This window comes from Carcharodon carcharias, chromosome 14 (assembly GCF_017639515.1).
Source record: "Carcharodon carcharias isolate sCarCar2 chromosome 14, sCarCar2.pri, whole genome shotgun sequence".
NCBI classification, from domain to species: Eukaryota; Metazoa; Chordata; class Chondrichthyes; order Lamniformes; family Lamnidae; genus Carcharodon; species Carcharodon carcharias.
In genome coordinates this window covers 74,307,593-74,331,627 of record NC_054480.1, presented here as the reverse complement: position 1 = coordinate 74,331,627, position 24,035 = coordinate 74,307,593, and the positions used below count along the sequence as shown (strand labels likewise).

The 24,035-nt window shown below is 43.2% G+C and overlaps 1 protein-coding gene across 1 annotated transcript in view; it reads left to right on the top strand.

Moving 5' to 3' along the window:
• The window catches only part of si:dkey-11f4.7 (piezo-type mechanosensitive ion channel component 2), a 327,077-nt gene that overhangs the window by 266,426 nt on the left and 36,616 nt on the right, over window positions 1-24,035 (top strand). The window contains exons 38-41 of the mRNA XM_041205475.1: window positions 10,745-10,933; window positions 12,460-12,646; window positions 13,595-13,727; window positions 20,488-20,635. Coding sequence (XP_041061409.1) covers window positions 10,745-10,933; window positions 12,460-12,646; window positions 13,595-13,727; window positions 20,488-20,635 — 657 coding nt within the window. The remainder of the gene's footprint in view (window positions 1-10,744; window positions 10,934-12,459; window positions 12,647-13,594; window positions 13,728-20,487; window positions 20,636-24,035) is intronic.

The window sequence follows — 24,035 nt, the reverse complement described above, 5'->3', positions numbered from 1 at the left end:
TGGGCCCTCCCCTTGGAATTATTCTTCCTCATTGAAGTGCCTATATTCCGTGTATTCTGAAATATCCCTTTAAATGTTTGCCACTAAATTTCTATTGACATATCCCTTGACCTCATTTGCCAGTTCACTTTAGCCAGCTCTGCTTTCATGCCCTCATAATTGCCCTTATATAAGTTTAAAATATTAGTCTTGGACACACTCGTTTCTCCCTCAAAATGAATGTAAAATACAATCATATTATGCTCACTGCTACCTAGGGGTGCCTTCACTAGGGGGTCATCAATTAGTCCTATCTCGTTGCACAATACCAGGCCTAGTATAGCCTGCTCTCTGGTTGGCCCCAGAACGTGCTGTTCTAAGAAACTCCCGAAAACAATGTATGAACTCCTCTACGCTACCTTTGCCCATCTGATTTTTCTAGTCTATATGTAGATTAAAATCCCCCATGATTATTGATGTACCTTTCTCGCAAGCCGCCATTATCTCTTCTTTTATACTCTGTCCTGCTGTGTTGTTACAATTAGGGGGCCTGTACACCACTCCCACAAGTGACTTTTTGCCTTTATCATTCCTCATCTCAACCCAACCCGCTTCTACATCCTGGTTTCCTGAACTTAGGCCATCCCTCTCTATTATGCTAATACAATCATTAATTAACCACCACTCCATGTTTTCCTAACTTCCTGTCCTTCCTACATGCCATATACCCTTCAATATTCAGGTCCCAATCTATGTCATCCTGTATCCATGTCTCTGTAATGGCTATCAGATCCTACTTATTTATTTCTATTTGCACTATCAGTTCATCTGTGTTGTTTCAAATGCTAGGTGCATTTAAATACAGAGCCTTTAGTTTTGTCCTTTTACTATTTTTGTAGCATCTAGCCTTATCTGCTGATTTACTGTAGATTTCTTCCCCCTGTCACACACTGTTTATCATTTCCCATATTAATACCTGTCTCTTACCTTGTCTCTATTCTTTGGTTTACCACATCTTCCCAAATTTGATCCCTTGCCCCCGCTATTCAGTTTAAAACCCTCTTTACTTCCCTAGTTAGGTGGTGTCGGAGATTAATCACACCGAGGCATCATTTCGTACGTAGAAACCCCATTTATTACTTGTGCACAAGGGAGACAGCACACAAAAGAACTACTGTACAGTCTCATAGCAAAATACACGCAGACTTGTTAAAAGCATTTTTACAGCCAATCAGTAAGTTTTGCAAAAACCTATCCGCTTACTTGCATAATTTAACTAACCAATCCATGTTCCAGTAAATTTCCATTTTCCTCACAACAGAAGTTTGGTTACGCAGTTGCTTATCACAACCCTGGTTACATTTGGCCTGGGAAAAAACAAAATGGAATGTCTCAAGGCTCATCCTACAACTGTGGTCAGGCAAGGTTGTATTCACCTCAAGGCTGCAGTACTTTTCTCTTAAGCCGAGGTGTACAATCAACTTCTCATTAACCCTTCCAGCACCAAATGGGCTCCCTGCAGTTGCCCAGGCCACCACACTTCCCCCTTTTGTCCTACAAGGACAATCCACCAGCCTTAGTCAAGTTCTATGTATCCTAGTCGCCGGGCTTCATCCTCAGTGGGGTCCTGATTCCTGAGAAGAGGGAGGGAATGGATAGCCAGCTTGCCACCAGGACTCTGGATGTTCTGTAGTTGGCAGAGCGGATGCAACAGAGGACGAGCTGGATAACAACGTACAGAACAATAGTAGGGCAAGACCTATGACAAGGTATATGAGGAGGGTTTTAAAAAGGCCCCAAAACCACCCGCCAATGTTAGGGAGCCACCCCAACAGTCAAAGGCTGGGCAAAGGAGTACAAATCCAACATTTAGTTTGATTGCCTTGCGAGGTGACGGCCTGCATCCGTTGAACCGCGGAATTGGTAGTCCATGCCCCCTCAAGGGCCGCACGGGACAGGATCCAGATCAGAGTCCACATTCTGACGGCTCAGGCAAGGTTCCTGCTCAAACACTTTCGTCCGAGGTCAGCGTCCCGCTTGACGTGTGAGGCGTGGATCCACAAAGGTCGTCCTTCGACCTTCATGGCCATATGGGTGGTGAGCAGGACTTGGAAAGGTCCCTCCCATCGAGGTTCCAAACAGTTCTTTCTCCTGAAAGTCTTAACCAGGACTAGGTCTCCGGGCTGGTATTGATGGCAGTCTTCAATGGTGGGCTTTTTCTGAGCTTTTTGTCTTTCCACCACCTCAGTAGACTGGGGGTGGTATGGGCAGGAAAGATGATGGTTGCGTTGTAAGGCCTTCAGCAGTTCCTTTATCACTTTAACAGTAAAATGAGGCCCATTATCACTCGATAAAATCTCTGGTATCCTAATCTGGGTTTGTATTCGCCCAACAACAATTTTGCAACAATAACAGCATCATTTTGTCAGGTGGGATACGCCTCCACCCATCGCGAGAACAAACATGCTATAACTAAAACATAATTATAGCCCATACATTTAGGCATTTGTATAAAGTCCATTTGTAGGTGTACAAACGGGCCCCATGGCTGGGGTCCCATACCAGCAGTCACTGAGGATGTCTTGCCTGGTTTATGTCGTTTACAAAGCAGACATTGTGAAGCTATTTTAGCTGCCATGGCGAAAAACCAAGGCGCAACCACATCTGTTGTGCCATTCTGTTCATCCCCCTTTTGCCCCAATATTTTCTACTCTATATAATGTCCTGCCGGGTGTTGACATAGGTATGACAGGTATTACTAATGCAATGCCTATTAGCATATTACTATTCACTATTCATTCAACATTCATTCTATATACGTGTGTCAAAACCTCTGAGCTGGCAACTGGTCAAGTCATGATTCTTGTGCCGTGAGAGATGCAATAAATGCTCATTAGTTACCCATAAAGAGACTACCCCTTCATTAATCTGTCTTAGATTTTCTTGGGCTTGTTCCAGTGCCCAAGATCCATAGGTGCTGCATACATCATTTCTGCTTGCTTCTTCTGAAATATTTTTCCCTATTTCAATTAATTTATTGATAGTCCCCGCATGACTTTCGAGCACGGTAGCCAGGCTTTGGATTAACCGTGTCACGTCCTGGTCCATATCTAATTGTGTATCCTGGATCCCCTGTCCCCGCTCTAGAATCTCCTTAAGCTTAAAGCTCAGGGTACAGACCTTCTGGTCAACAGTTGCCAGGTTCTGAATTAACCACTGATGTCCCTATATTGAATATCATAGCGGCATCATTTATCAGGCTGTGCTTAACATGGTTCCCTCCCAAGCCTGATTGCATCTCGCCATTGAACCGAACTGCTTCAGTCATCAATTAGCGCGTCAGAGCCATATAGAGTGCTTGGGTATGGTTTGTGTACCACTGGGGCAGGACAACACCGGATACATTCAAGACTACGGGTACCAGCTCATGGTATCGTATAAAACTTTATTTTGATTGATCTATACAAGACCATTTGTTGGCCCTGGATACATGGCTGGACAAGGTGGGCCTGTTAGCATGGTTTGAGGGCCTTCAATTATCTCTACTCAGACTGTGGAAGTAGATGTGGAAGGTGGCTGGATAGTGGTGGACCTCCCACGCCCAATCTGAAGCAAACCCTTACTACAATTCGAAAGCACTTGTTATCCTACTGTTACATTTATCATTCCCCGTTACGTGTCGCATTCGGCACTGTCCGTGCTGTACCAAAGTTCCTCCTGTGTGCGGGATGAGCAGTGATGATCCCCAACCTTGTTGCCTGTACTGATACCCCCACGACCAGGATCGTAGATCTGTGGAGACATTAACATCGGCTCCCGTTCTCCGGGTTACCGCTTGGTCAATTGTCATGTATCTTTATCTGTGTGTAATGCCTCCATTTACTTCCCGTTCTCATATCTACAAGTGCACATGTATCACCTGTCATAATTACCTCGTATGGTCCATGCCTGTTCGCTCTGGGCTCACCTTGACCATCACCTTATTCCCCACTTGGTCCATTGTTGCTCTTTGGATTTGCCTATTTCCATACCCTTTATCACCTGTCGGTCTCTGACTTCCTTCTTTTTAGTGGTCCTACATCTCCCACTCCTACTATGATTCCCTCGGGTAACTGCATTGCTCTCCTTGTCATTATTTCAAATGGAGTGAACCCAGCAGTCCTGCTTGGGGTAGTCCTAAGGCGCATTAGAATATTGGGCTGTTCCCTGTCTCTTGAATTGCTTTTGTGATTGATTTTTTTTTTAAGTTCAGTTCATCCTTTCCACCATCCCAGGACTCTGGGGGTGGTAAGGAATATGGAATTTCTGTTTAATCTCCATAAGCTTACACACTTCTTTAATGACACTCACTGTGAAATGAGTTCCCTGATCTGAATACATCTGGGTAGGCACTCCCACTCCTTCCAGTTTACTGTCTCCTGCTGCTGTCCCACTTCAGACCTCAATTCTTTATACTGCCAACACAACTGTACAATACAACTTCTTATCCTATCTTTCAATGGCTCAGTATCTTCACTTCCAGTGATAGTTCTCTCTGGGAACCGCTTAACTCTGCTTGTCATCAAGGTGTTAATCCTGTGGTCTTACTTTTTGTAGCTCACAGGCACATTAATATAGTCAGTAATACATCTATTTAGCCTTTTCCCAGCTTTTCCTTACCTGTATCTATCTTGTGGTTAAGTATTATTTCTCCTTACCCTTCAATTGCCTCAACTACAGGCACTGAATAATTTTATCTCTAAGGTTTTTCTTTTCTGACCACGATCATCTTGATTCTCTTGAAGTCAGTTTCTCTATTGTCTTGATTGTTTAAAATGTTCCCTTACTATTTAAGCCATATTAACTATTCCATTTCAACAGGGATCTCTGTCTCTAGATCTTTGCTTATCTCCCCCTGTGCAGTTCCAATGCCTCAGTTGATGGCCAGATTATCAAATTCATTTCCCTTCAAACAGTTTGTACAATATGTCCTCTTTCCCTAACTCATTCTCCTACTTGCCTCATACCATTTTACACATGCAACAGCTACCGTCTTATCTTGTTCAGGTTGCCTGGAGAGACTTTAAAATAAATAAAATATTCTCATAACAGTTTTAAAAACTGAAAACAGGTATTGACATGTTTTGCTTGCTTATCTTCTCAAACATTTTATTGTCTCAAAAGTAACCCACTAAATTGTGTCTGACCCTTTTCATTTAGAATTATCCCAGATTCAGTAACTTGGCCAAAAATTGGATTTCTGCCAAACTTTGTCAAGGTCTGGAGCTTAGCTTCATATTTTTGGAACAAACTTTAAAAATACAAAAGCTTGCAGCGTTTGAATTAGTGCCAATTGTTATCGAACCTTTTAAAATGAAAATTCCCTTTTGAGAACTTTATCAAGAACCAAACCTCAAATTTTTAAACTTTGTAAGAACTGTAATTTGCACGAGCAAAATTAAAACTAAAATTAAATTAAAACTTTCTTATGTGTATTGATTGTATCCAAGTTATAATTTCCGTATGTTTATCGACATATTCTTTATCTTAGATAGCATCTTCGTTATTCAAAGTAACCTGTTAAATTACACTGCACTTTACATCTCAAGATTGTCCCAAATTCAAATTCCAGTGCTTTTGGAAAGCAGATTTCCTTTAATATTTAATTCATCTCTTCATAAGAAACCCCTTTTTATTCATTGGAACCACCTGGACCGTGTGTTTATGTCTTTTGGTTTTCCTAGAATCCTTTTGAATTTCATGTAATCTTTTTTTCCCTTCAGAATTTTAGAATACCAACTCGTATGTATCAATCCCAATCAGCTTGGAAGCTGGTGATGAGGGTTATTCCCTACTAGTCTGCAAGGGGGTGGTACAAGGGTTGGTTCATCTTAAACAAAGGCAAGCCCTGTTTTACACTATCTTCAAATTACGATTTTTGCCAGAAATCTCAACTCAAACCTTATACTCAAAACTTTGAAATGTCTGAGTATACTTTTCCTTTAATCTAATATGGGGCTTTTGACTCTAAAGTGCTCAACTACACACGCAAAAGACAATTCAAGGAAGAAAGCACATTAAGGCTCACATACAAATGCTTCCTTGCAGACAAACAAACACATACATAAAGGTATGTATTTATATTCCTATAATGTTGAACTTAACTCTAAATGAAGCTTCAAGTAGCAGTGGGGGGAATAAAGGGATCTTAAAGGCGCTACCTATGGGGACAATCAAATTGACGAAAGCTCATATTTTCTCTGCTGCTGCTTGTCAATTGCTCATTAACCCCCTAGGGGTACCCTCTCTCTCTCTCTCTCTTCAGCACAAACAACTCTTGTAACTTAGATCAATTCATTTTTTTTAAGTTACAGAAAGTTCAGTAGCGGACCTTTCGGGTCCATAATGGACAGACATATAAGCATTTGGGGTTCCCTTTGGAGGGGGAACCTGGGGTTTCTTTGATGCCATATTATCCATTTTCTATCTAATAACTAAGAAAGGCCAGTCCTTGGCGGGTACTCGACTCCCAATCTACTACTAAGGTACTTTCACTAATCAGTCCACTCACACGCTCAAGGGGTCCCGGACCTCGAGCCACAATCACGCACACACACACACTCAGTACCAACTCCAGGGACTACCGACCCCGAGTATATCCTGGCCAGAGCGGTCCCGGACCGCAACTAATCTCCTAAATACTTAAATGGATGACTTACCCTAAGAGTCAGCCACAGGCAGCCGAAGACAGATCGCAGGTCAACAAACCCAGAAGCCCAAATCGGGCTGCCGCATACTGAGGAGTCCTTGAACCGTGAGGTCCTAACGCTGGCGCTCCATGATCCAACCCTAGGGGTTAGTCATGTCAGTGGGACCTCCAAGGAACTGTCGGAGATTAATCACACCGAGGCATCATTTCGTACGTAGAAACCCCACTTATTACTTGTGCACAAGGGAGACAGCACACAAAAGAATTACTGTACAGTCTTGTAGCAGAATACACGCAGACTTGTTAAAAGCATTTTTACAGCCAATCAGTATGTTTTGCAAAAACCTATCTGCTTATTTGCATAAGTTAACTGACCAATCCATGTTCCAGTAAATTTCCATTTCCCTCACAACAGATGTTTGGTTACGCAGTTGCTTATCACAACCCTGGTTACATTCGGCCTGGGAAAAAACAAAATGGAATGTCTCAAGGCTCATCCTGCAACTGTGGTCAGGCAAGATTGCATTCACCTCAAGGCTGCAGTATTTTTCTCTTAAGCCGAGGCGTACAATCAACTTCCCATTAACCCTTCCAGCACCAAATGGGCTCCCTGCAGTTGCCCAGGCCACCACAGTGGCTCATGAAATGGTTTATGGGTTGCTGTTTCCTTAATGGAGATTAGTTTGGGAATTTGTTCAAAGTTATGATAGTAATTTGAAGCCATGCGTATATATATTTTAACCTGTGTGAATTAATAAAATGTCCGACCCATCTCCTGCACCTCTGCTCTCACACCTTCCTCTCCTTCCCAAAACCGTGGATAGGGTCCCCTTTGTCTCACTTTTCAAAGGATCATCCTCTGCCATTTCTGCCAACTCCAGCATGATGCTACCACCAAACACATCTTCCCTTCACCCCCCCTATCAGAATTCCATAGGGACCAATCCCGCTGGGACAACCTGGTCCACTCCTCCATCACCCCCAAACTTCATCCCCCTCCCAAGGCACTTTTCCGTGCAATCACAGAAGGTGCAACACCTGTCCCTTTACTTCCTCCCTCCTCACCGTCCAAGGGCCCAAACACTCCTTTCAGATGAAGCAGTGCTTCACTTGCATCTCCTTCAATTTGGTCTACTCCATTCGCTGCTCCTAATGCGGTCTCTTCTACATTGGAGAGACCAAACGCAGACTGGATGACCGCTTTGTGGAACATCTTCGGTCCGTCCACAAGCATGACCCAGACCTCCCTGTTGCTTGCCATTTCAATGCACCATCCTGCTGTCATGCCCACATGTCCATCCATGGCCTGCTGCAGTGTTCCAGTGAAGTCCAACGCAAACTGGAGAACAGCACTTCATCTTCTAATTAGGCATTTTACAGCCTTCCGGACTTAATATTGAGTTCAACAGCTTCAGACCATGAACTCTCTCCTCCATCCTCACCCCTTTTTTTCAATAGTCATTCTTATTTTTTATCCACTTATTTTTATTTATTTTCATTTTTATTCATTGTTTTATCCCCACCTTCTACCCTATTTTGATCTTTTTTCCCATCAGCGTCCCATCCCCCATCTCACCCCAACAAGGGCCATCTGTCACTTGTTCATGTTGTGCTTTCCGGAGTGCATACCCTTGTCTGGCCATTATCACCTTTCTATCCTTAATGCCAACATCAGCACCTTCTTTAGTCAGTATCACTACCATTAACATCCCTTTGTCCTTTTGTTCATGACATCTTTGTCAATCTCTCCTTCGCCCCCACCTGTCGTTGGCCTTCTATCCAGCTTCACCTGCCCCATCCCCCTTAAACAGTATAAATTTCATCACATTTTACTTCTCTTTAGCTGTGAAGAGTCATACGGACTTGAAACGTTAACTCTGTTTTTCTCTCCACAGATGCCATTAGTCCTGCTGAGTTTTTCCAGCATTTTCTGTTTTTGATTCTGAGCTGGAGTTCCTCAAGCCACAAACACTTACTGCAGATGTGTTTGCCCTGGATCACAGTGTTATCCAGGAGCTTCCACATGCTGCAGCCTTGATGCATCACATGTCCTGCCACCCTTAATGTGTTCTAAATAATTACTTAATTATATCGATCACTTATTTATGTTGCTTTCTTATATATTTTATTTATTTATATATTTATTTACCACCAATTTGTGTACTATTTTAAACCTTAGGGATAGAATAGAACTTACCAACTTACCAGATACGCACCAAACAGCTAGCTCCTTTCCCTGTAGTATAGCACGAACCAATTCCTATGGGGTGAGAAAGATAGAAACGGGAAATGAATAACTCCTTCTCCCAAGTCCCCCTCTCACCAAACTTCAAATCTTCCCTCAGTTAATCAGTTGCACTCTTTTTGCTAAGGCTGCACTAAAGAACCCTGAATTTATAGTAAACTGAACTGGGGCTACGGTAACCAGATTCAACCAGTTAGCTAATTAACTACTCAGCTCCTACAGCTAAGAGTGAGTTTACCCTGTCTGAACTGCAAGAAAGAAAGAACTTAGCTTGCTTACACAATACTTTCCAGTCACTGCTAATTACAGACTAGATTAACAGAAAAATTTAAGAACAAAATTAACACTTAAAACTCTCCTCTCACCAAACTCCAAGCCTTCACTTAGTTAGCCAACTGCACTCCGTTTTCAAACTAAATACTCAATAGGTTTTGCTTGCTCCAATTTCTGACCTCTTTACCTAGGTTAATCATAAAGATTTTGGAGCAAATGTGAGTTAATGGAGTTAAGGTACAGATTAGCCATGATCTAATTGAATGGGAGAATAAGTTCAAAGGTCCGAATGATTTCTTCCTGTTCCTATAAGCAGACATGGTGGGCTAGATCTGGGTTGGAATGCAGCTCAACCAATAAGAGTCCAGCCTGCTCTCCTTGACTTTTTAAAAATTCTTTAACGGGGTGTGGGCGTTGCTGGCTAGGCCAGCTTTATTGCCCATCCCTAATTGCCTTTGAGAAGATGAGTAGTGAGCTGCCTTCTTGAACTGCTGCAGGCCATGGGGTGTAGGTACACCTACAGTGTTCTTTTCTAGCAGTTTTAAACAACCGAGCCTCTTGCTCGACGATTTCAGAGGGCAGTTAAGAGTCAACCACACTGCTTGTAGGTCTGGAGTCGCATGTCGTCCAGACTAATTAAGGATTGCAGATTTCCTACCCTACCCTGAAGGGCATTAGTGAACCAGATGGATTTTTATGGCAATCAGATACTTTAAGACCGTTATTCATGATGTCAACATCTTGTCCCGGATTTATTAATTAATTGTTTTTAAATTTCCCCAGATGACATGGTGGGATTTGCACTCATGTTTCTGCAGTATTAGCCTGGGCCTTTGGATTGTTCATCCTGTATCTTGGCCTCCATCCCCTAAATGCTGTAAGAATGGTTGTGTCAAAGTGTTTGTAGCATTTGCACAAATGAACAATTTCACAGGCAGGAAATAGGAGCAGTTAGTTAAGGAAACAGAGATGTGACGCCAGAGCAGTGGGAGGCACTCTTCTGAAGTTGGGACAAATTAGTGCCAGCTGAACAGTATATGTAACCATGCTATACTTGATCCAATGGGTCAACATATTAATGGCATCTACTGTGAAGAGCCCAGCCATTCATTGCACATTGATGTATTTTATGAAAATAAACAACAGGGGGTATTCCTGCCTGTGTAATCATCCATCCACATCAACTTACTAACCTCTGCAGCAGTGTGCTGAGAGTACCAGTACAGCAACAAGGTGTGTGCCAGGTGTGTGATGCAGCATTAAGATTGTTTCACATGGACACTGCTTATTTTGCCCCTGCTGCCATTCTTAACTGGCTGCTTGTTATATCTACAAAGAGTGTAGATTACAATTGTTTATTATTATGTTGAGTGTGTTATTGTCTCGTAAACTTGTAAAGAATTTATTTATTTTCTTCAGAACTGTGTAGTCAGTGCGACTGTCCTTCACTTTTTACCATAGTTGGTCACTGGCCATTTCCCTACTAAGGGACATATCCCTGACCCTCTCTTGTGTATCAAGTATTTCACTATCCCTTACTTCTGTTCTCTTCTCAACAGATCACTGTTGTTGTAAAGTACTGCTTTCAATTTGGATTCTTCCCTTGGACCAGCACCACCTATCGAGTGCTTTACTTCAATCAACCTTTCTATCTTCCCAACATCATTGGCATTGAGAAAAAGGATGGCTATGTGCATTATGACCTTATCCAGTTGCTTGCCCTGTTCCTGCATAGGTCAGTCCTGAAGGTAATTGTGCAATCCATCAAATCTATTCATTTATTGGAGCATTGATTTACCTATGACCTAAAAATCTTGTATCTAGCATATATCTGCCATGTTCAAAGTGTCACACTCTGCTATACATACTAAGCAAATCCCCCTGAATTTAGCATGGGGTCCCAGATTGCAAGGTACAGTGCTTTGATGAAAGAGGATATTTGTCCTGATATTGAGTGATATGGACTGAGGCTTTGGGAGTTGATGGGAAACAGCTTTTCAAGCACATGGATTTTGTAACTCTCTGTAAATCCAAATGCTGATTTACCCATCCTTCACCAAACCTGGAGAGCAGGCCAGGTCGCAGTGGAGCTGTGATTTACTCATTAGACCCTCATTTATTGCTCCAGTCATACGATGCCACCCACAAGCAGCAATTATTTTGTGGGATTTCTGCCTGTTAATACAGTTGGAGAGTTTGGCCGTTGTGTGTGTAAGTGGAATGCTGAAAATGCAGCATGGACACTGATAACAGAATTTGTCTGAACACCTTTAAATTCAATTAAAGGAACAAAGTCCAGGTGACTTTTGTAACAGGTTGAAGATACTCTCTGGCCAATCTGCCCCTCTGCTTTGCTCTAACGTGGTGCTTACTGCTCAAACCATAAGCTAAATCCACTTTAGGATATCAACCCCTTGAATTGTTTTACTGCCTTTCAAACATCTCAATTAAGGTTCGAACATTTTCTTATTGAACAGTAATATTAACTTGCCAAGTCTTTTTTTCTTCAGTGTATTATTTCATCCCCAAATAAATCTAGCCAATTAGAATTAGCTTTTATTGGCTTCACTACAGGACATGGTGAGCACCCCACTAGCTCTCAAGTGAAAATGTATTTATCACAGAAGCAGCAATTTTGGTTTATCATGATTTGGGAAGGGTAATTGTCAAAATCCCTACCCATCACAGAATGCAGTGTAAGTTCCAGTATTAAAGGAATTCCATCTGCTAATGGAAAGGAATCTACATAACACAGCTGTAGGGAAACAGCTAAACATGTAACATACAATTTGTGGAAATTGTTAGTAATTTTAGTTCATCTCTATTTTGTGTTCACCACTGGTTTTCTGGTCTCCATAGAATCTTTGAGCTTCTGGTGGCTCTTTGAAAAAGCTACCCAATTAATTCAATTCTCAGGGCTATTTCCGCATTGTCCTGCAATCTCCCATAGTTTTGTGTTGGGATGTTTCTGTTTTTCCATGCTTTTCTGGGAAGTGCATGTGTTTGCACACTAGCTTGACATTTGTTTATGTTAAACCCCCCTATGGATAAATAGCTGGATAACACACAATATCAAGGCTTGCGCATGAAGAATTGCCATTTCGATAGGGCACTTCAGCTGACGGGCGTGGCAAGGGTGGGAACACAGTATACAAGAAAAATTCCCAGTCAGCAGGAGAATCCAGATCATACGGGGGAAGACTTAATCTGAAAAGACATAAATTTTTTAATCTTTGATTAACATTTCTTCCAAATCTCCCCCAACCTGTGACAGTGCCATGGTCTGTGGGATTCTCACGATGTGGTGAAGGGGCAGCATTTTGAGAAAGAGCAGAAACAAAACAACATTCAGAAGCTGGGAGAGGTGAAGGAGGACAATGAGAACATGCAAAATGTCAGCTTACAGGACATGGCAAGATCTCCTGGAGGAAAAAATGTTTCCAGAAGGCCAGTCAAAGAAGGTAAGACAGTGAGTGTGGGTAAATTCAGAAAATTTAATTTAATATTCAGCACACACTGACAACTCACCCAGATAAACACACATGCACACGCATATGCTCAATGTCCCGGCCAACATTCATCCCTCAACCAACACCATAAAAACCGATTCAATGACCACTTAGTTCAAAAGCTGTTTCTGGGACCTTTGTTGTGTGCAATTAGCTGTTGTGTTTTTGTGACACCATAACTAGACTTCAAAAATAATTCATGAGCTGTGTATTTATTTGGAATGATTTGTGACAATTGGAGCTTTAAGACTGAGATTGATAGATTTTTGTTTGGTAACTGGATTGAGGGATATGGAACAAAGGTGGGCAAATGGAATTGAGGTACAGATCAGTTTTGATCTGATAGAATGTCAGAGCAGGCATGAGGGGCTGAATAGCCTCCTTGTGTTCCTAGGTGGAATGGGAGAGGGTTGTAATGGTTGTCCAGTGATGAGAGGCTGAGTAAATTGTGCCTATACTTACTGCAGTTTAGAAGAATGAGAGATGATCTCATGAAACCTACAAGATTCTGAAGAGGATTAACAGGTTAGACACTGAGAGGTTATTTCCCTAGCTGGGAAATCTAGAACATGTAGGCACAATCTCAGGAAAAGGACTGAGATGGGGAAGAATTTTTTTCACTCAGAGAGTTGTGAATCTTGGAATTCTCTATCCCATAGGGTTGTGGATACTCCATTGTTAAGTATATTTAAGGCTGAGATAGACAGATTTTTGGGGTCTCAAGGAATCAAGGGACATGGGGAGTGTGCAGGAAATTGGAGTTGAAGCCCATGAATGGTGGAGCAGGCTAGATGGGCCATGCGCTCTATTCTTGCTTCCATTTCTTATGTTCTTAGTGAGAGAATTGTCAGCGTATTAATTCATGCCTTATGGAGTCACTCTGACTGTCTTTCTCTTCAGACAGAGTAAAAGCTTCAAAGAAATCCAAAAAGAAGAAAAGAGAATCACCAAAGGCCAATAAACGATTAAGAGAAACCATCATGGAGCAGATAAGGGAAAAGGCACGGACGGCAAAAAGATGCATCACCGTCATGTAAGGAGGTTCTACTTTTCTCCAATGTGAAGTGTAACCAAAGATCTACTCGTCGTTTCAAATCTACTTTCACCTGTGGCTAGTGAGTGGGTGGGCTTTTCAATGCAAGAAAGAACCTAATGTCAACAAAAGAGAAATGTGCAACTGGGTTTTAATGGTGTTTAAATGTATTTGGTACGTGGTGTTCTGCCCTGCTCAGCATACGCATTTGCACAAAGTCCAGCTTAAGCACCGTTTAAAATAAAAATAGTGCGCAGAATAAATTGAATCCTTGAATCTCTGGACAACCACATATTTATGGTATATTTATGAACTAGCTGACCTCCCTTTAAAAGTAACATAGGAAATGGGGCCAATGTGGTGATGGAGCAACATGATGATGGGAGATAAAAGCAAAATACTGCGGATGCTGGAAACCTGAAACAAAAACAAAAATACCTGGAAAAACTCAGCAGGTCTGACAGCATCTGCGGAGGGGAATATAGTTAACGTTTTGAGTCCGTATGATTCTTGATGGGAGACATGGGGAAGGTGGCCGGAGATGAGGGGAGTAATAAGGCAATAACAGCAAAGTAACACTGTGACGGCAGTAGTGATGTGACAGCAACTGGGGGAGTATTGCAGCAGTGACAAGGGTGCAGGGATAATGCTAAAGAAGCAAATAACGATGTTTAAAGATATTATTCAGCCTGTATCTACAGTCCTTGCTTTAGATCACCTCTAAAACATCAAGAACAGATGCAGATCCCAGAAGTGTCATAGCATCAGGTCAAACATGGGCAAGGAAATCTCCTGCTGATTGCCATGTACCATCTCGTCAGCTGATGAAACAGTGATCCTCCATGTTGAACACCACTTGGAGGAAGCACTGAGGGGAGGAAGGCACAGAATGTATTCTGGTTGGGGGACTTCAATGCCCATCACTAATAGTGGCTCAGTAGCACCACGGCAGCCTGAGCTGGCCGAGTCTTAAAGGACTTAGCTGCTAGACTGGGCCTGCGGCAAGTGATGAGAGAACCAACAAGAGGGAAAAACATGTTTGACCTCATCCTCACCAACCTCTTTGCCACAAATGCATCTGTCCATGACAGTGTCGGTAGGAGTGACCGCTGCACAGTCCTTGTGGAGATGAAGTCCCACCTTCACATTGAGGATTCCCTCAATCATGTTGTTTGGCACTACCACCATGCTAAATGGGATAGATTTCGAAAAGATCTAGCAACTCAAGACTGGACATCCATGAGGCGCTGTGGGCCATCATCAGCAGCAGAATTGTACTCAACTGCAATCTGTAACCTCATGGCCCGGCATGTCCCCCACTCTACCATTACCATCAAGCCAGGGGATCAACCCTGTTTCAATGAAGAGTGCAGGAGGGCATGCCAGAAGCGGCATGCCAGGAGCGGCATGCCTAACAAAGAGACATCAACCTTGTGAAGCTACAAAATGGTACTATTTGCATGCCAAACAGTATAAGCAGCAAGTGATAGACAGAGCTAAGCAATTCCACAATCAAAGGATCAGATCTAAGCTCTGCAATCCTGCCATTTCCAGTCGTGAATGGTGGTGGACAATTAAACAACTCACTAGAAGAGGAGGCTGCACAAATATCCCAGTCCTCAATGATGAGGGAACCGAGCACATCAGTGCAAAAGAAAAGGCTGAAGTGTTTGGAACAATCTTCAGCCAGAAGTGCCGAGTGGATGATCCATTTCAGTCTCCTCCAGAGGTCGCCAGCATTACAGATGCTAGCCTTCAGCCAATTCGATTCACTCCACTTGATATCAAGAAACAGCTGAAGGCACTGGATATTGCAAAGGCTTTGGGTCCTTACAACATTCTGGCAATAGAACTGAAGCCTTGTGCTTCAGAGCTTGCTGCATCCCTAGCCAAACTGTTCCAGTACAGCTACAACGCTGGCATCTAGCCAGAAAAGTGGAAAATTGGCTAGGTATGTACTATACAGAAAAAGCAGGACAACTCCAACCTGGCCAATTGCAGACTCATCAGTCTACTCTCGATCATTAGTATAGTGATGAAAGGGGCCACCAACAGTGCTATCAAGCGGCACTTGCTTAGCAATAACCTGCTCACTCACTGACGCTCAGTTTGGGTTCTGCCAGGGCCACTCAGCTTCATTACAGCCTTGGTTCAAATATGGTCAAAAGAGCTGAACTCCAGAGGTGAGGTGAGAGTGACCACCCTTGACATCAAGGCAGCATTTGACCATGTGTGCCATCAAGGAGCCCTAGCAAAACAGTGGGAATTAGGGGAAAACTCTCGGCTGGTTGAAATCATACCTAGCACAAAAGAAGATGGTTGTGGTTGTTGGAGGTCAATCACCTCAGTTCCAGGCCATCACTGCATGAGTTCCTCAGGGTAGTGTCCTCGGCCCAACATTCTTCAGCTGCTTCATCAATGACCTTCCTTCCATCATAAAGTCAGAACTGGGGATGTTTGCTGACGATTGCACAATGTTCAGCACCATTCATGATTCCTCAGATACTGAAGCAGTCCATGTCCAAATGCAAAAATAATATCCAGGCTTGGGCTGACAAGTGGCAAGTAACATTTGCGCCACAAAAATGTCAGGCAATGACCACCTCCAACAAGAGAACCATTGCCTTTTGACATTCAATCGCATTACCATCGCCACATCCCTCACTATCAATATCTTGGGATTTACCATTGACCAGAAACTGAACTGGACTGGCAATGTAAATACTGTGGCTACAAGAGTAGGACAGAGGCTAGGAATCCTGCAGTAAGTAACTCACCTCCTGACTCCCCAAATCCTGTTCACAATCTACAAAGCACAAGTCAGGAGTGTGATCGAATGCTCTCCACTTGCCTGGATGAGTGCAGCTCCCACAACACTCAAGAAGCTTGACACCATCCAGGATGAAGCAGCTCCCATCCACAAACATTCACACCCTCTATCACTGATGCATAGTGGCAGCAGTGTGTACCATCTACAAAATGCACTGCAGCAACTCACCAAAGCTCCTTAAACAGCACCTTCCAAACCTGCGACCTCTGCCATCGAGAAAGACAAGGGCAGCAGATGCATGGGAACATCACCACCTGCAATTTCCCCTCCAAGTCACATGCCCCCCTGACTTGGAAATATATTGCCGTTCCTTCACTGTCGCTGGGTCAAAATCCTGGAACTTCCTCCCTAACAGCACTGTGGATGTACCTACACCACAGGGTCTGCAACGGTTCGAGAAAGCAGCTCAATACCACCTCCTGAAAGGCAGTTCGGGATGGGCAATAAATGCTGGCCCAGCCAGTGACGCCTACATCCCATAAATGAATAAAGAAAAAATATAAAAATATTAACAGTGAGTTGCAGTGATTGTTGTAGTGAAGAATTATTATACTAAGAAGACAGGAGGGTGGGAAAGTTGCCACAAGGTTAAAAAAATGGGCGTTTTTGAACCTGGATTCTAAAGCAATCATTGACATGACTGAATTAAATTGTATTCTGAATGATGCGCAAAATGTTATAGCTCAATAAAAAATATATTAAAATTGAGAATCCTTGGTGAATAAAAGAACAAGATGAGCTCAATAGGAGAAGTTTTAATAGATATGAGTGGGCCTGGGTTTTGGAAGCTTGTTCACAGAATCACAGAATTGTTACAGAACTGAAGCAGGCCATTCGGCCCATCGTATCTGCAGCAGCTCTTCAAATGAGCAATTCACCTAGTTCCATTCCCCAACCTTCTCCCCGTAATCCTGTACATTTTTCCTTTTCAGATAACAGTCTAATTCCCTTTTGAATTCCCTCAGTTGAACCCACCTCCTCCAGACAATCAGGCAGTATTGTTTGTAAGATTAGGAGAAGCATGCGAGAGTTGAGAAGTTCTACGGTTCCGAGGCCCTGGAAAGGAATGAGGAAGGTTAGAAGATGAACGTTGAGTCTTAATTTTTCAAGAAGTTGCAGATTCACTGTAAATGTTCAAAAGGAGCTGATATTATTGTGTACAAAAGAAAGACAAGATATTGGGCTGTGCGGTTCAGAGAGGAGCAGGTGTGTACCTGACAGTGTGTTTGGCTGTCTGTTGATTCGAGGATGACATTTACACAGGGTCACAAGTTTCTTGGTCTTCATGTGACTGAAGAGACTGACTCTCAACTGACATATATGTGGGCAGGATGTCCCACAAGGTCGTGGGATCTGGAATGCAGGATTTACTTCCATCTCCGCTGTCGTTCTGCCTCATCATTAAGACGTGACTCAAAGCCTGATGCAGCTTGATGGACAAGTTGTTGCCATTTTGAACAATAGGTAGCAAGCAGCTCCCAGTCATTAATGTCAATGCTGCTGTGCTTCAATGCTTCAGAGTGTCTTTGGAATATTTTCTTTGGCTGCCGGGGGATGTTGGCCAGTTGAGACAACAGGACCTGGTAGGAAGATGCTCTTTGGCCATCCAGACACAGTGTCCAGTCCATCAGAGTCGATTTTGCAGGAGTTTTGTCTGAATTTTTGTGGATCTGGCTTCAAAAAGGACACTAGCATTTGTTTGATGGTCTTCCCATTGAATCTGGAAGATACGGCAGAGTCATTGCTGATGGAAATTCCCTAGCGCTCTAATGTGTCACTGATACAGTCCACGTCTCACTGCAACACAGGATTGTGGTAACAACAGTGGCACTGTACACTAGGACCATTATTGACTTGCGAATGTCTTTGTTGCTAAACGCTTTCTGCTATAGTTTGTAGAAGGCTGAGCTGGCGCAGCTGATCCAGTATTGGATCTCCTTGTCAATGGTGGCCTTTTGAGAGAAGTGGCTGCCAAGATATGGGAAGTGTTCAACACGTTCCAGAGTCTCTCCTTCACCATATATGAGATGTGGAATATTTGGCTGTCTAGGCGTGGGTTGATATGAGTTTTGTTTTGGCAACATTCAAGTACTGATTGAATTTCTTGTATGCAGAATTGAAGAGATCGAGAGTGGCTTCCAAATCTGGTGCAGAGTGGGCAATGACACTGCAGTCACCCACAAACTATAGATCATGTATGTCAATGGTAATCAGTTTAGTTTTGGCAAGGAGGTGACTGAGGTTAAAGAGTTTCCCATCTAGGCAGTATTTAGTACTGACACCAGAGGGCAGTTGATCTTTGACGAGGTGAATAGCCACTGAGGGGTAGATTGTATGTAGTATGGGGCCATCTCTATTTAAGATCTCCCACAAAACAGTTGCAGTCATATCATCAATTGCAATTGCAGGATTGAACATCCAAATCTTTGGGGCACATCCACAGATATCACTCAATTTACCAAGTCAAATGCTTCAGTCAGGTCGATGAATGCAATGAAGAGTTTCTAGTGATAAAAACAGGGTCATGAGGACTCGAAACGTCAACTCTTTTCTTCTCCGCCGATGCTGCCAGACCTGCTGAGTTTTTCCAGGTAATTCTGTTTTTGTTGAAGAGTTTCTAGTGTTGTTCACAACATTTCTCTTGGACTTGTCTGGCAACAAAGGAAACAGTGGTTTCTGTGGAAGGTATAAAGTCACACTGTGTCTCTGGGAGGAGTTCCTCAGCCATAGGAAGTAGGTGATTCAGGAGAATGTGTATCAGGATTTTCCCTGCCAGGGACAAAAGGGAAATAACTTAATCATTTCCACGGCATTATTTATCTCCCTTCCTGAAGATAGTTAGAATTATCGTGTTCCTGAAGCCAGTGTTGGGGGCAGTTGGGGTGGGTGTTGTTTGGGGAGATCTTTTTCCTCCAAAATCCATAAGCTAACTGCATGGAGGCTTGATGGCAGCAAAAGCCCACCAGCTTTGAAGCCCTCAGCAGGAATACCATCTGTGCCACAGGCTTTGTTTTGTTTTCATCCATTTGATTGCTTGTTGCAGCTCTTCCATCAATGGTGGTTCACCTATGGTTCCTACCACAGGGTACTGGGGGATAGCCTGGAGAGTATCAGTTGCCATTATGGATTCACAATTGAGGAGTTGTTGAATAAGTTCTTGCCAGCATTGACCATTGACAGATGGCATTATCATCTTTAAGAAGAGAAATAGAGAAATATAATTATATGAGGGATGGGGATTTTGTCCATTTGACCTCGGTCTATGGATGGCCCTGCTGGTTTCAAAAAAAGGTCTGCATGTCATGCTGCTCAGCATATTGTTGGATCTCCTAAGCTTTCTATTCCTTTTTTCTTCTGAATTTGTCTTTGGGCATCAGCCTTGAACTATTGGAATAAAAGCAATTGCAGATGCTGGAGATCTGAAATCTAAACAGAAAGTGCTGGAAAAGCTCAGCAGGTCTGGCAACATCTGTGGAGAGAGAAACAGATAAAATTTCGAGTCCAATTTGACTCTTCTTCAGAACAGGTTCAGTTTTTTCTATTTTTAGGGCACCTTTTCTAACCCCTGTCCAATTTGGGATGAGCAGAGGGTATCCTGAAGAGGTGTACTCATTCACAGATGCTGATCAAAGACACCTCTGTCCCAAAAACAGGTGTCCAACGACCTTGATGCATCTGTCACCTGTGTGCAGATTCTTGACCAAGGACTCCCAGGTTCACAGCCCCTCTCCCCGTCTGCAATTCTCCATCACCACAGGACTTGGGAAATGGACACTGGTAGAAACCTGCACTTGTACTTGCAGCTTAGAATGAGTGGGGGATTGCTCATCTTAGTGGTATTAATAAAATGGGTATGGTACAATCTCTTTAAAAGGATTGATATTTATGTGAACCATTTCTTGCATTGCCTTGTTTCCTTGTGTCCTACAGAGCTCTTCAAATCTACTTGCCTGTTAGACAATTCTTCTACAACATCATCCATCCTGAGTATAATGCAGTATGTGACGTCTACGCACTCATGTTTCTGATCGATGTCATTAACTTCATCATCACCATCTTTGGATATTGGGCTTTTGGAGTAAGTATAGGACTTTGCACTTGCAGCTGAACTTGTTGACTCAAATTTGTGCTTCTTTGCTGATGCGCTGTGAACTGCACTCTCAAAGGGAGCAGCGTTGATGTTTTTGGGCCACATTAGCGCACGTTCCAAGGACTGGAATTACAAAGACCATTACATCTAAACCAGCCTTGGCCCACGGCGACCTTCAATTCAAAGAAATTTCAGTTTCTTCACCGAATAGACACTGCTCCTTTGGGCTCACTTTGAAGGTAATGGTGAAACAAGAGACAGGAACTGAACCTCGAAAGGATCAGTCCTAAACATTTTTTCTAAGAAAGCAAAGTATTTAGCATGGCCAGTATAAACTTGTCTCTAGTTGCTGTTATTTATTTAATCTTCACCAGTACCAGCAAAGCCCTTAGAGATCTCCTTCACAAATAATCTGTGTGGACTGGATGACGGTGGGGAGGAGGGACAGGTAACACCATGGGGTGAATTTTATGGGGGCTGGGAGGGCATATTCTCCTATGCCTACCCCACCTCCACCTCCAGGTGAAAAAGTGAGTTGGCACTTTGCTGACTTTAAAACAGCTGCCCCACAGTGATTATACACTGTGGGCAGCCTTGTGAAGGTAAGAGTGGGACTTCTGCACCTCAGGCACAGGAGGTCCTGCCCTTGAGAGCCACCGGCCAATATGAGAACTGCCGGTCAATCAGTTTGGGTAGTCCCAGCAGTGCCAGACCACAGTAGTGTCGGCTGTTGGGATGACAAGGAGTTCCGAGAAGAAGGGAGGTGGATACCAGACTTCAAGTTAAGTCCGGGGATTTTGATCAGGGAGGGATTGGGGATCCTAGCCAGTGGCAGAGGGGTTGGGAGTCGGGCTTGAGAGGCCAGAGGGGAGGCACAAATAGGGGTTACCATCTTGGGCAGGTTGCCCATGATGGGCATAGGGGACATTCCTCACCAAAGGAGGTACCCCTGCCCCCTTCCTTCCTGTCTTTTAGCCCAAGATGTTAAAGTTAGCTGGCCACCTTCCTTTTGCCTTCGCCTGCCCAACGTATTATGACAACAGAGACATAATGAAGTCCTTAAGTGGCCTTTAATTGGCAACTTAAAAGCCACTTAAGGACCTCATCTTTCTCATATCCTCCCCCAGTCCAATACTGAACCCTCAGCACTCAGAGACTAGTGTCCTCCTTATTAACCATTAAGGCTGCCTGATGCCTTACCTGCTTCCCCCCACTATAATATGGGGAACAGCTTGGGGCTAGGCAGGAAGACAGTGGGATAGCCACCACTTTATTTTACATTCCCCCCCCCCCGCCACCTTCAAATAAGCTGGCGGGAGGCGAGGTTGGGCCATAAAATTCCTTCATATGTTTGTGTCACATAATGACAATACCTCTTTGCTAATGTGAAATAGACCAAACATAGCTGGGTTTGGCAGTTCTCTGATGAAGTGATTTTCCACTGAGGACTTGTGGAAATTATATATTTTTAAAATATCCGATTACCGAGGGATTCCATCCATAGTGCTGATCACTGAGTTATCTCGTCCTCTAATTGACCATCAGACTCCAATCTATTAATGAGGAGCAGGCACTCGAGTCTGTCCTGCCAATCGATATCATGGTTGATCTGTACCTCAACTCCATTTACCCCCTTTCATTCATATCCCTTGACACCCTTACATAACAAAAGCACAGTTTATTTGCTGGATAAATTTACTAATTATTTAACTTAGATCTGGACTCCAATACTCTGACTTGGAATCAATCTAATTTACAGAGCAGTTTTCTGTTTGTTGTCCTGGACTCACTATCAGAAATTTATATAGACTTCAGGACCACTGAAGATACTCTTGAGACTGTGGGGAACTAATAATAATTTAAGAAAGTAACTTAAAGTACAGAGTATCTAAAATGCAGAAAGACATAAACATTACAATCACACTGACAGGCAATGGAATGAACACTGGTCCAGACTGTGACCACAATGTGCTTTCTGCTGTGTTCTGGTTGAATATAGGCACCATGTCATTCATAAAAACCGTTTCCACTTTTGTCAGGTAATTAGGCTCACTCAATCATGTGTAGGATGAAAATAACCCTGTTCTAGTTGTTGACTTTAAAGGATAGTAATTTATTCCTTCCCTAATATAAGTTTGAAGATCAGGAAAAATCAAAAGGTCTGACTGACATCCTTTATTGGTCAAAGTGTTGATGAATCCTTACCATACACTGCCCTTGAGGTTGATTATTACTCATCAGCCATGGACTCAGAGTCGCATAAGTATTTGATTTTGACTGCTCGCTTTTGCCAAAGCAGGCTAGATAAATGCCCCTATGGGGCTACGGGACACTATCTTTGGAGGGTTAATTACATCTTCCTAATGTGATGTCACTACATAAGTGTTATCTATGTGTATGTTTGCTTGATACATCACTCTGCCAAGTAATGTTATTGCTCCTATCCGCCAGGTGCATATGTGTACAGCCATTATCTTCTATTCATTGTCACCTCTACAGCAGTCAGACATGACCTTCACTCACCGAGCTCCCTTCGATATTAATTGTAGAGAGAACTATCCATCTTCTACAATTCCCTTCTGTACTCAGGCTGTGCACCATTCCTGCTCATTAATGTCCCTTTCTCATATCCTCCCCCAGTCCAATACTGAACCCTCAGCACTCAGAGACCAGTGTCCTTCTTATTAACCATTATAACTCGTGGCTACTCCATCTTGTACATCTAATCTTTTGCTGGTGGATGCTGCCTGTGTGAGTGATAACATCACGGTCATGTTCAGCACTATTCACAATGTCTCAGATACTGAAGCAGTCCATGTCCATATGCAGCAAGACCTGGACAACATTCAGGCCTGGGATGATGACTGCCAAGTAACATTCGCACCACACAAATGCCAGGGAATGAGGATCTTCAACAAGAGAGAATCTAACCATCGCCTCTTGACATTCAATGGCATTACTATCACTGAATCCCCCACTATCAACATCTTGGGCGTTATCATTTACCTGCTATTGTAGCCATCAGTATTTATATGGCTGGTCCTGCAAAGGGTAACCCACCTCCTGATTCCCCAAAGCCTGTGCACCATCTAAAAGGCACAAGTCAGGAGTATGATGGAATACTCTCCACTAACCTGGATGAGTGCAGCTCCAACCGCACTCAAGAAGCATGCCACCATCCAGGAGAAAGCAGCTCATTTAATTGGCACCCCATCCACCACCTTAAACATTCACTCCCTCCACCATTGATGCTCAGTTGCAGCAGTGTGTACCATCTACAAGATGCACTGCAGGAACTCACCAAAGGTCTTTTGACAGCACTTTCCAAACTCACGACCTCTACCATGTAGAAGCGCAAGAGCTGTAGATGCATAGGAACACCACTACC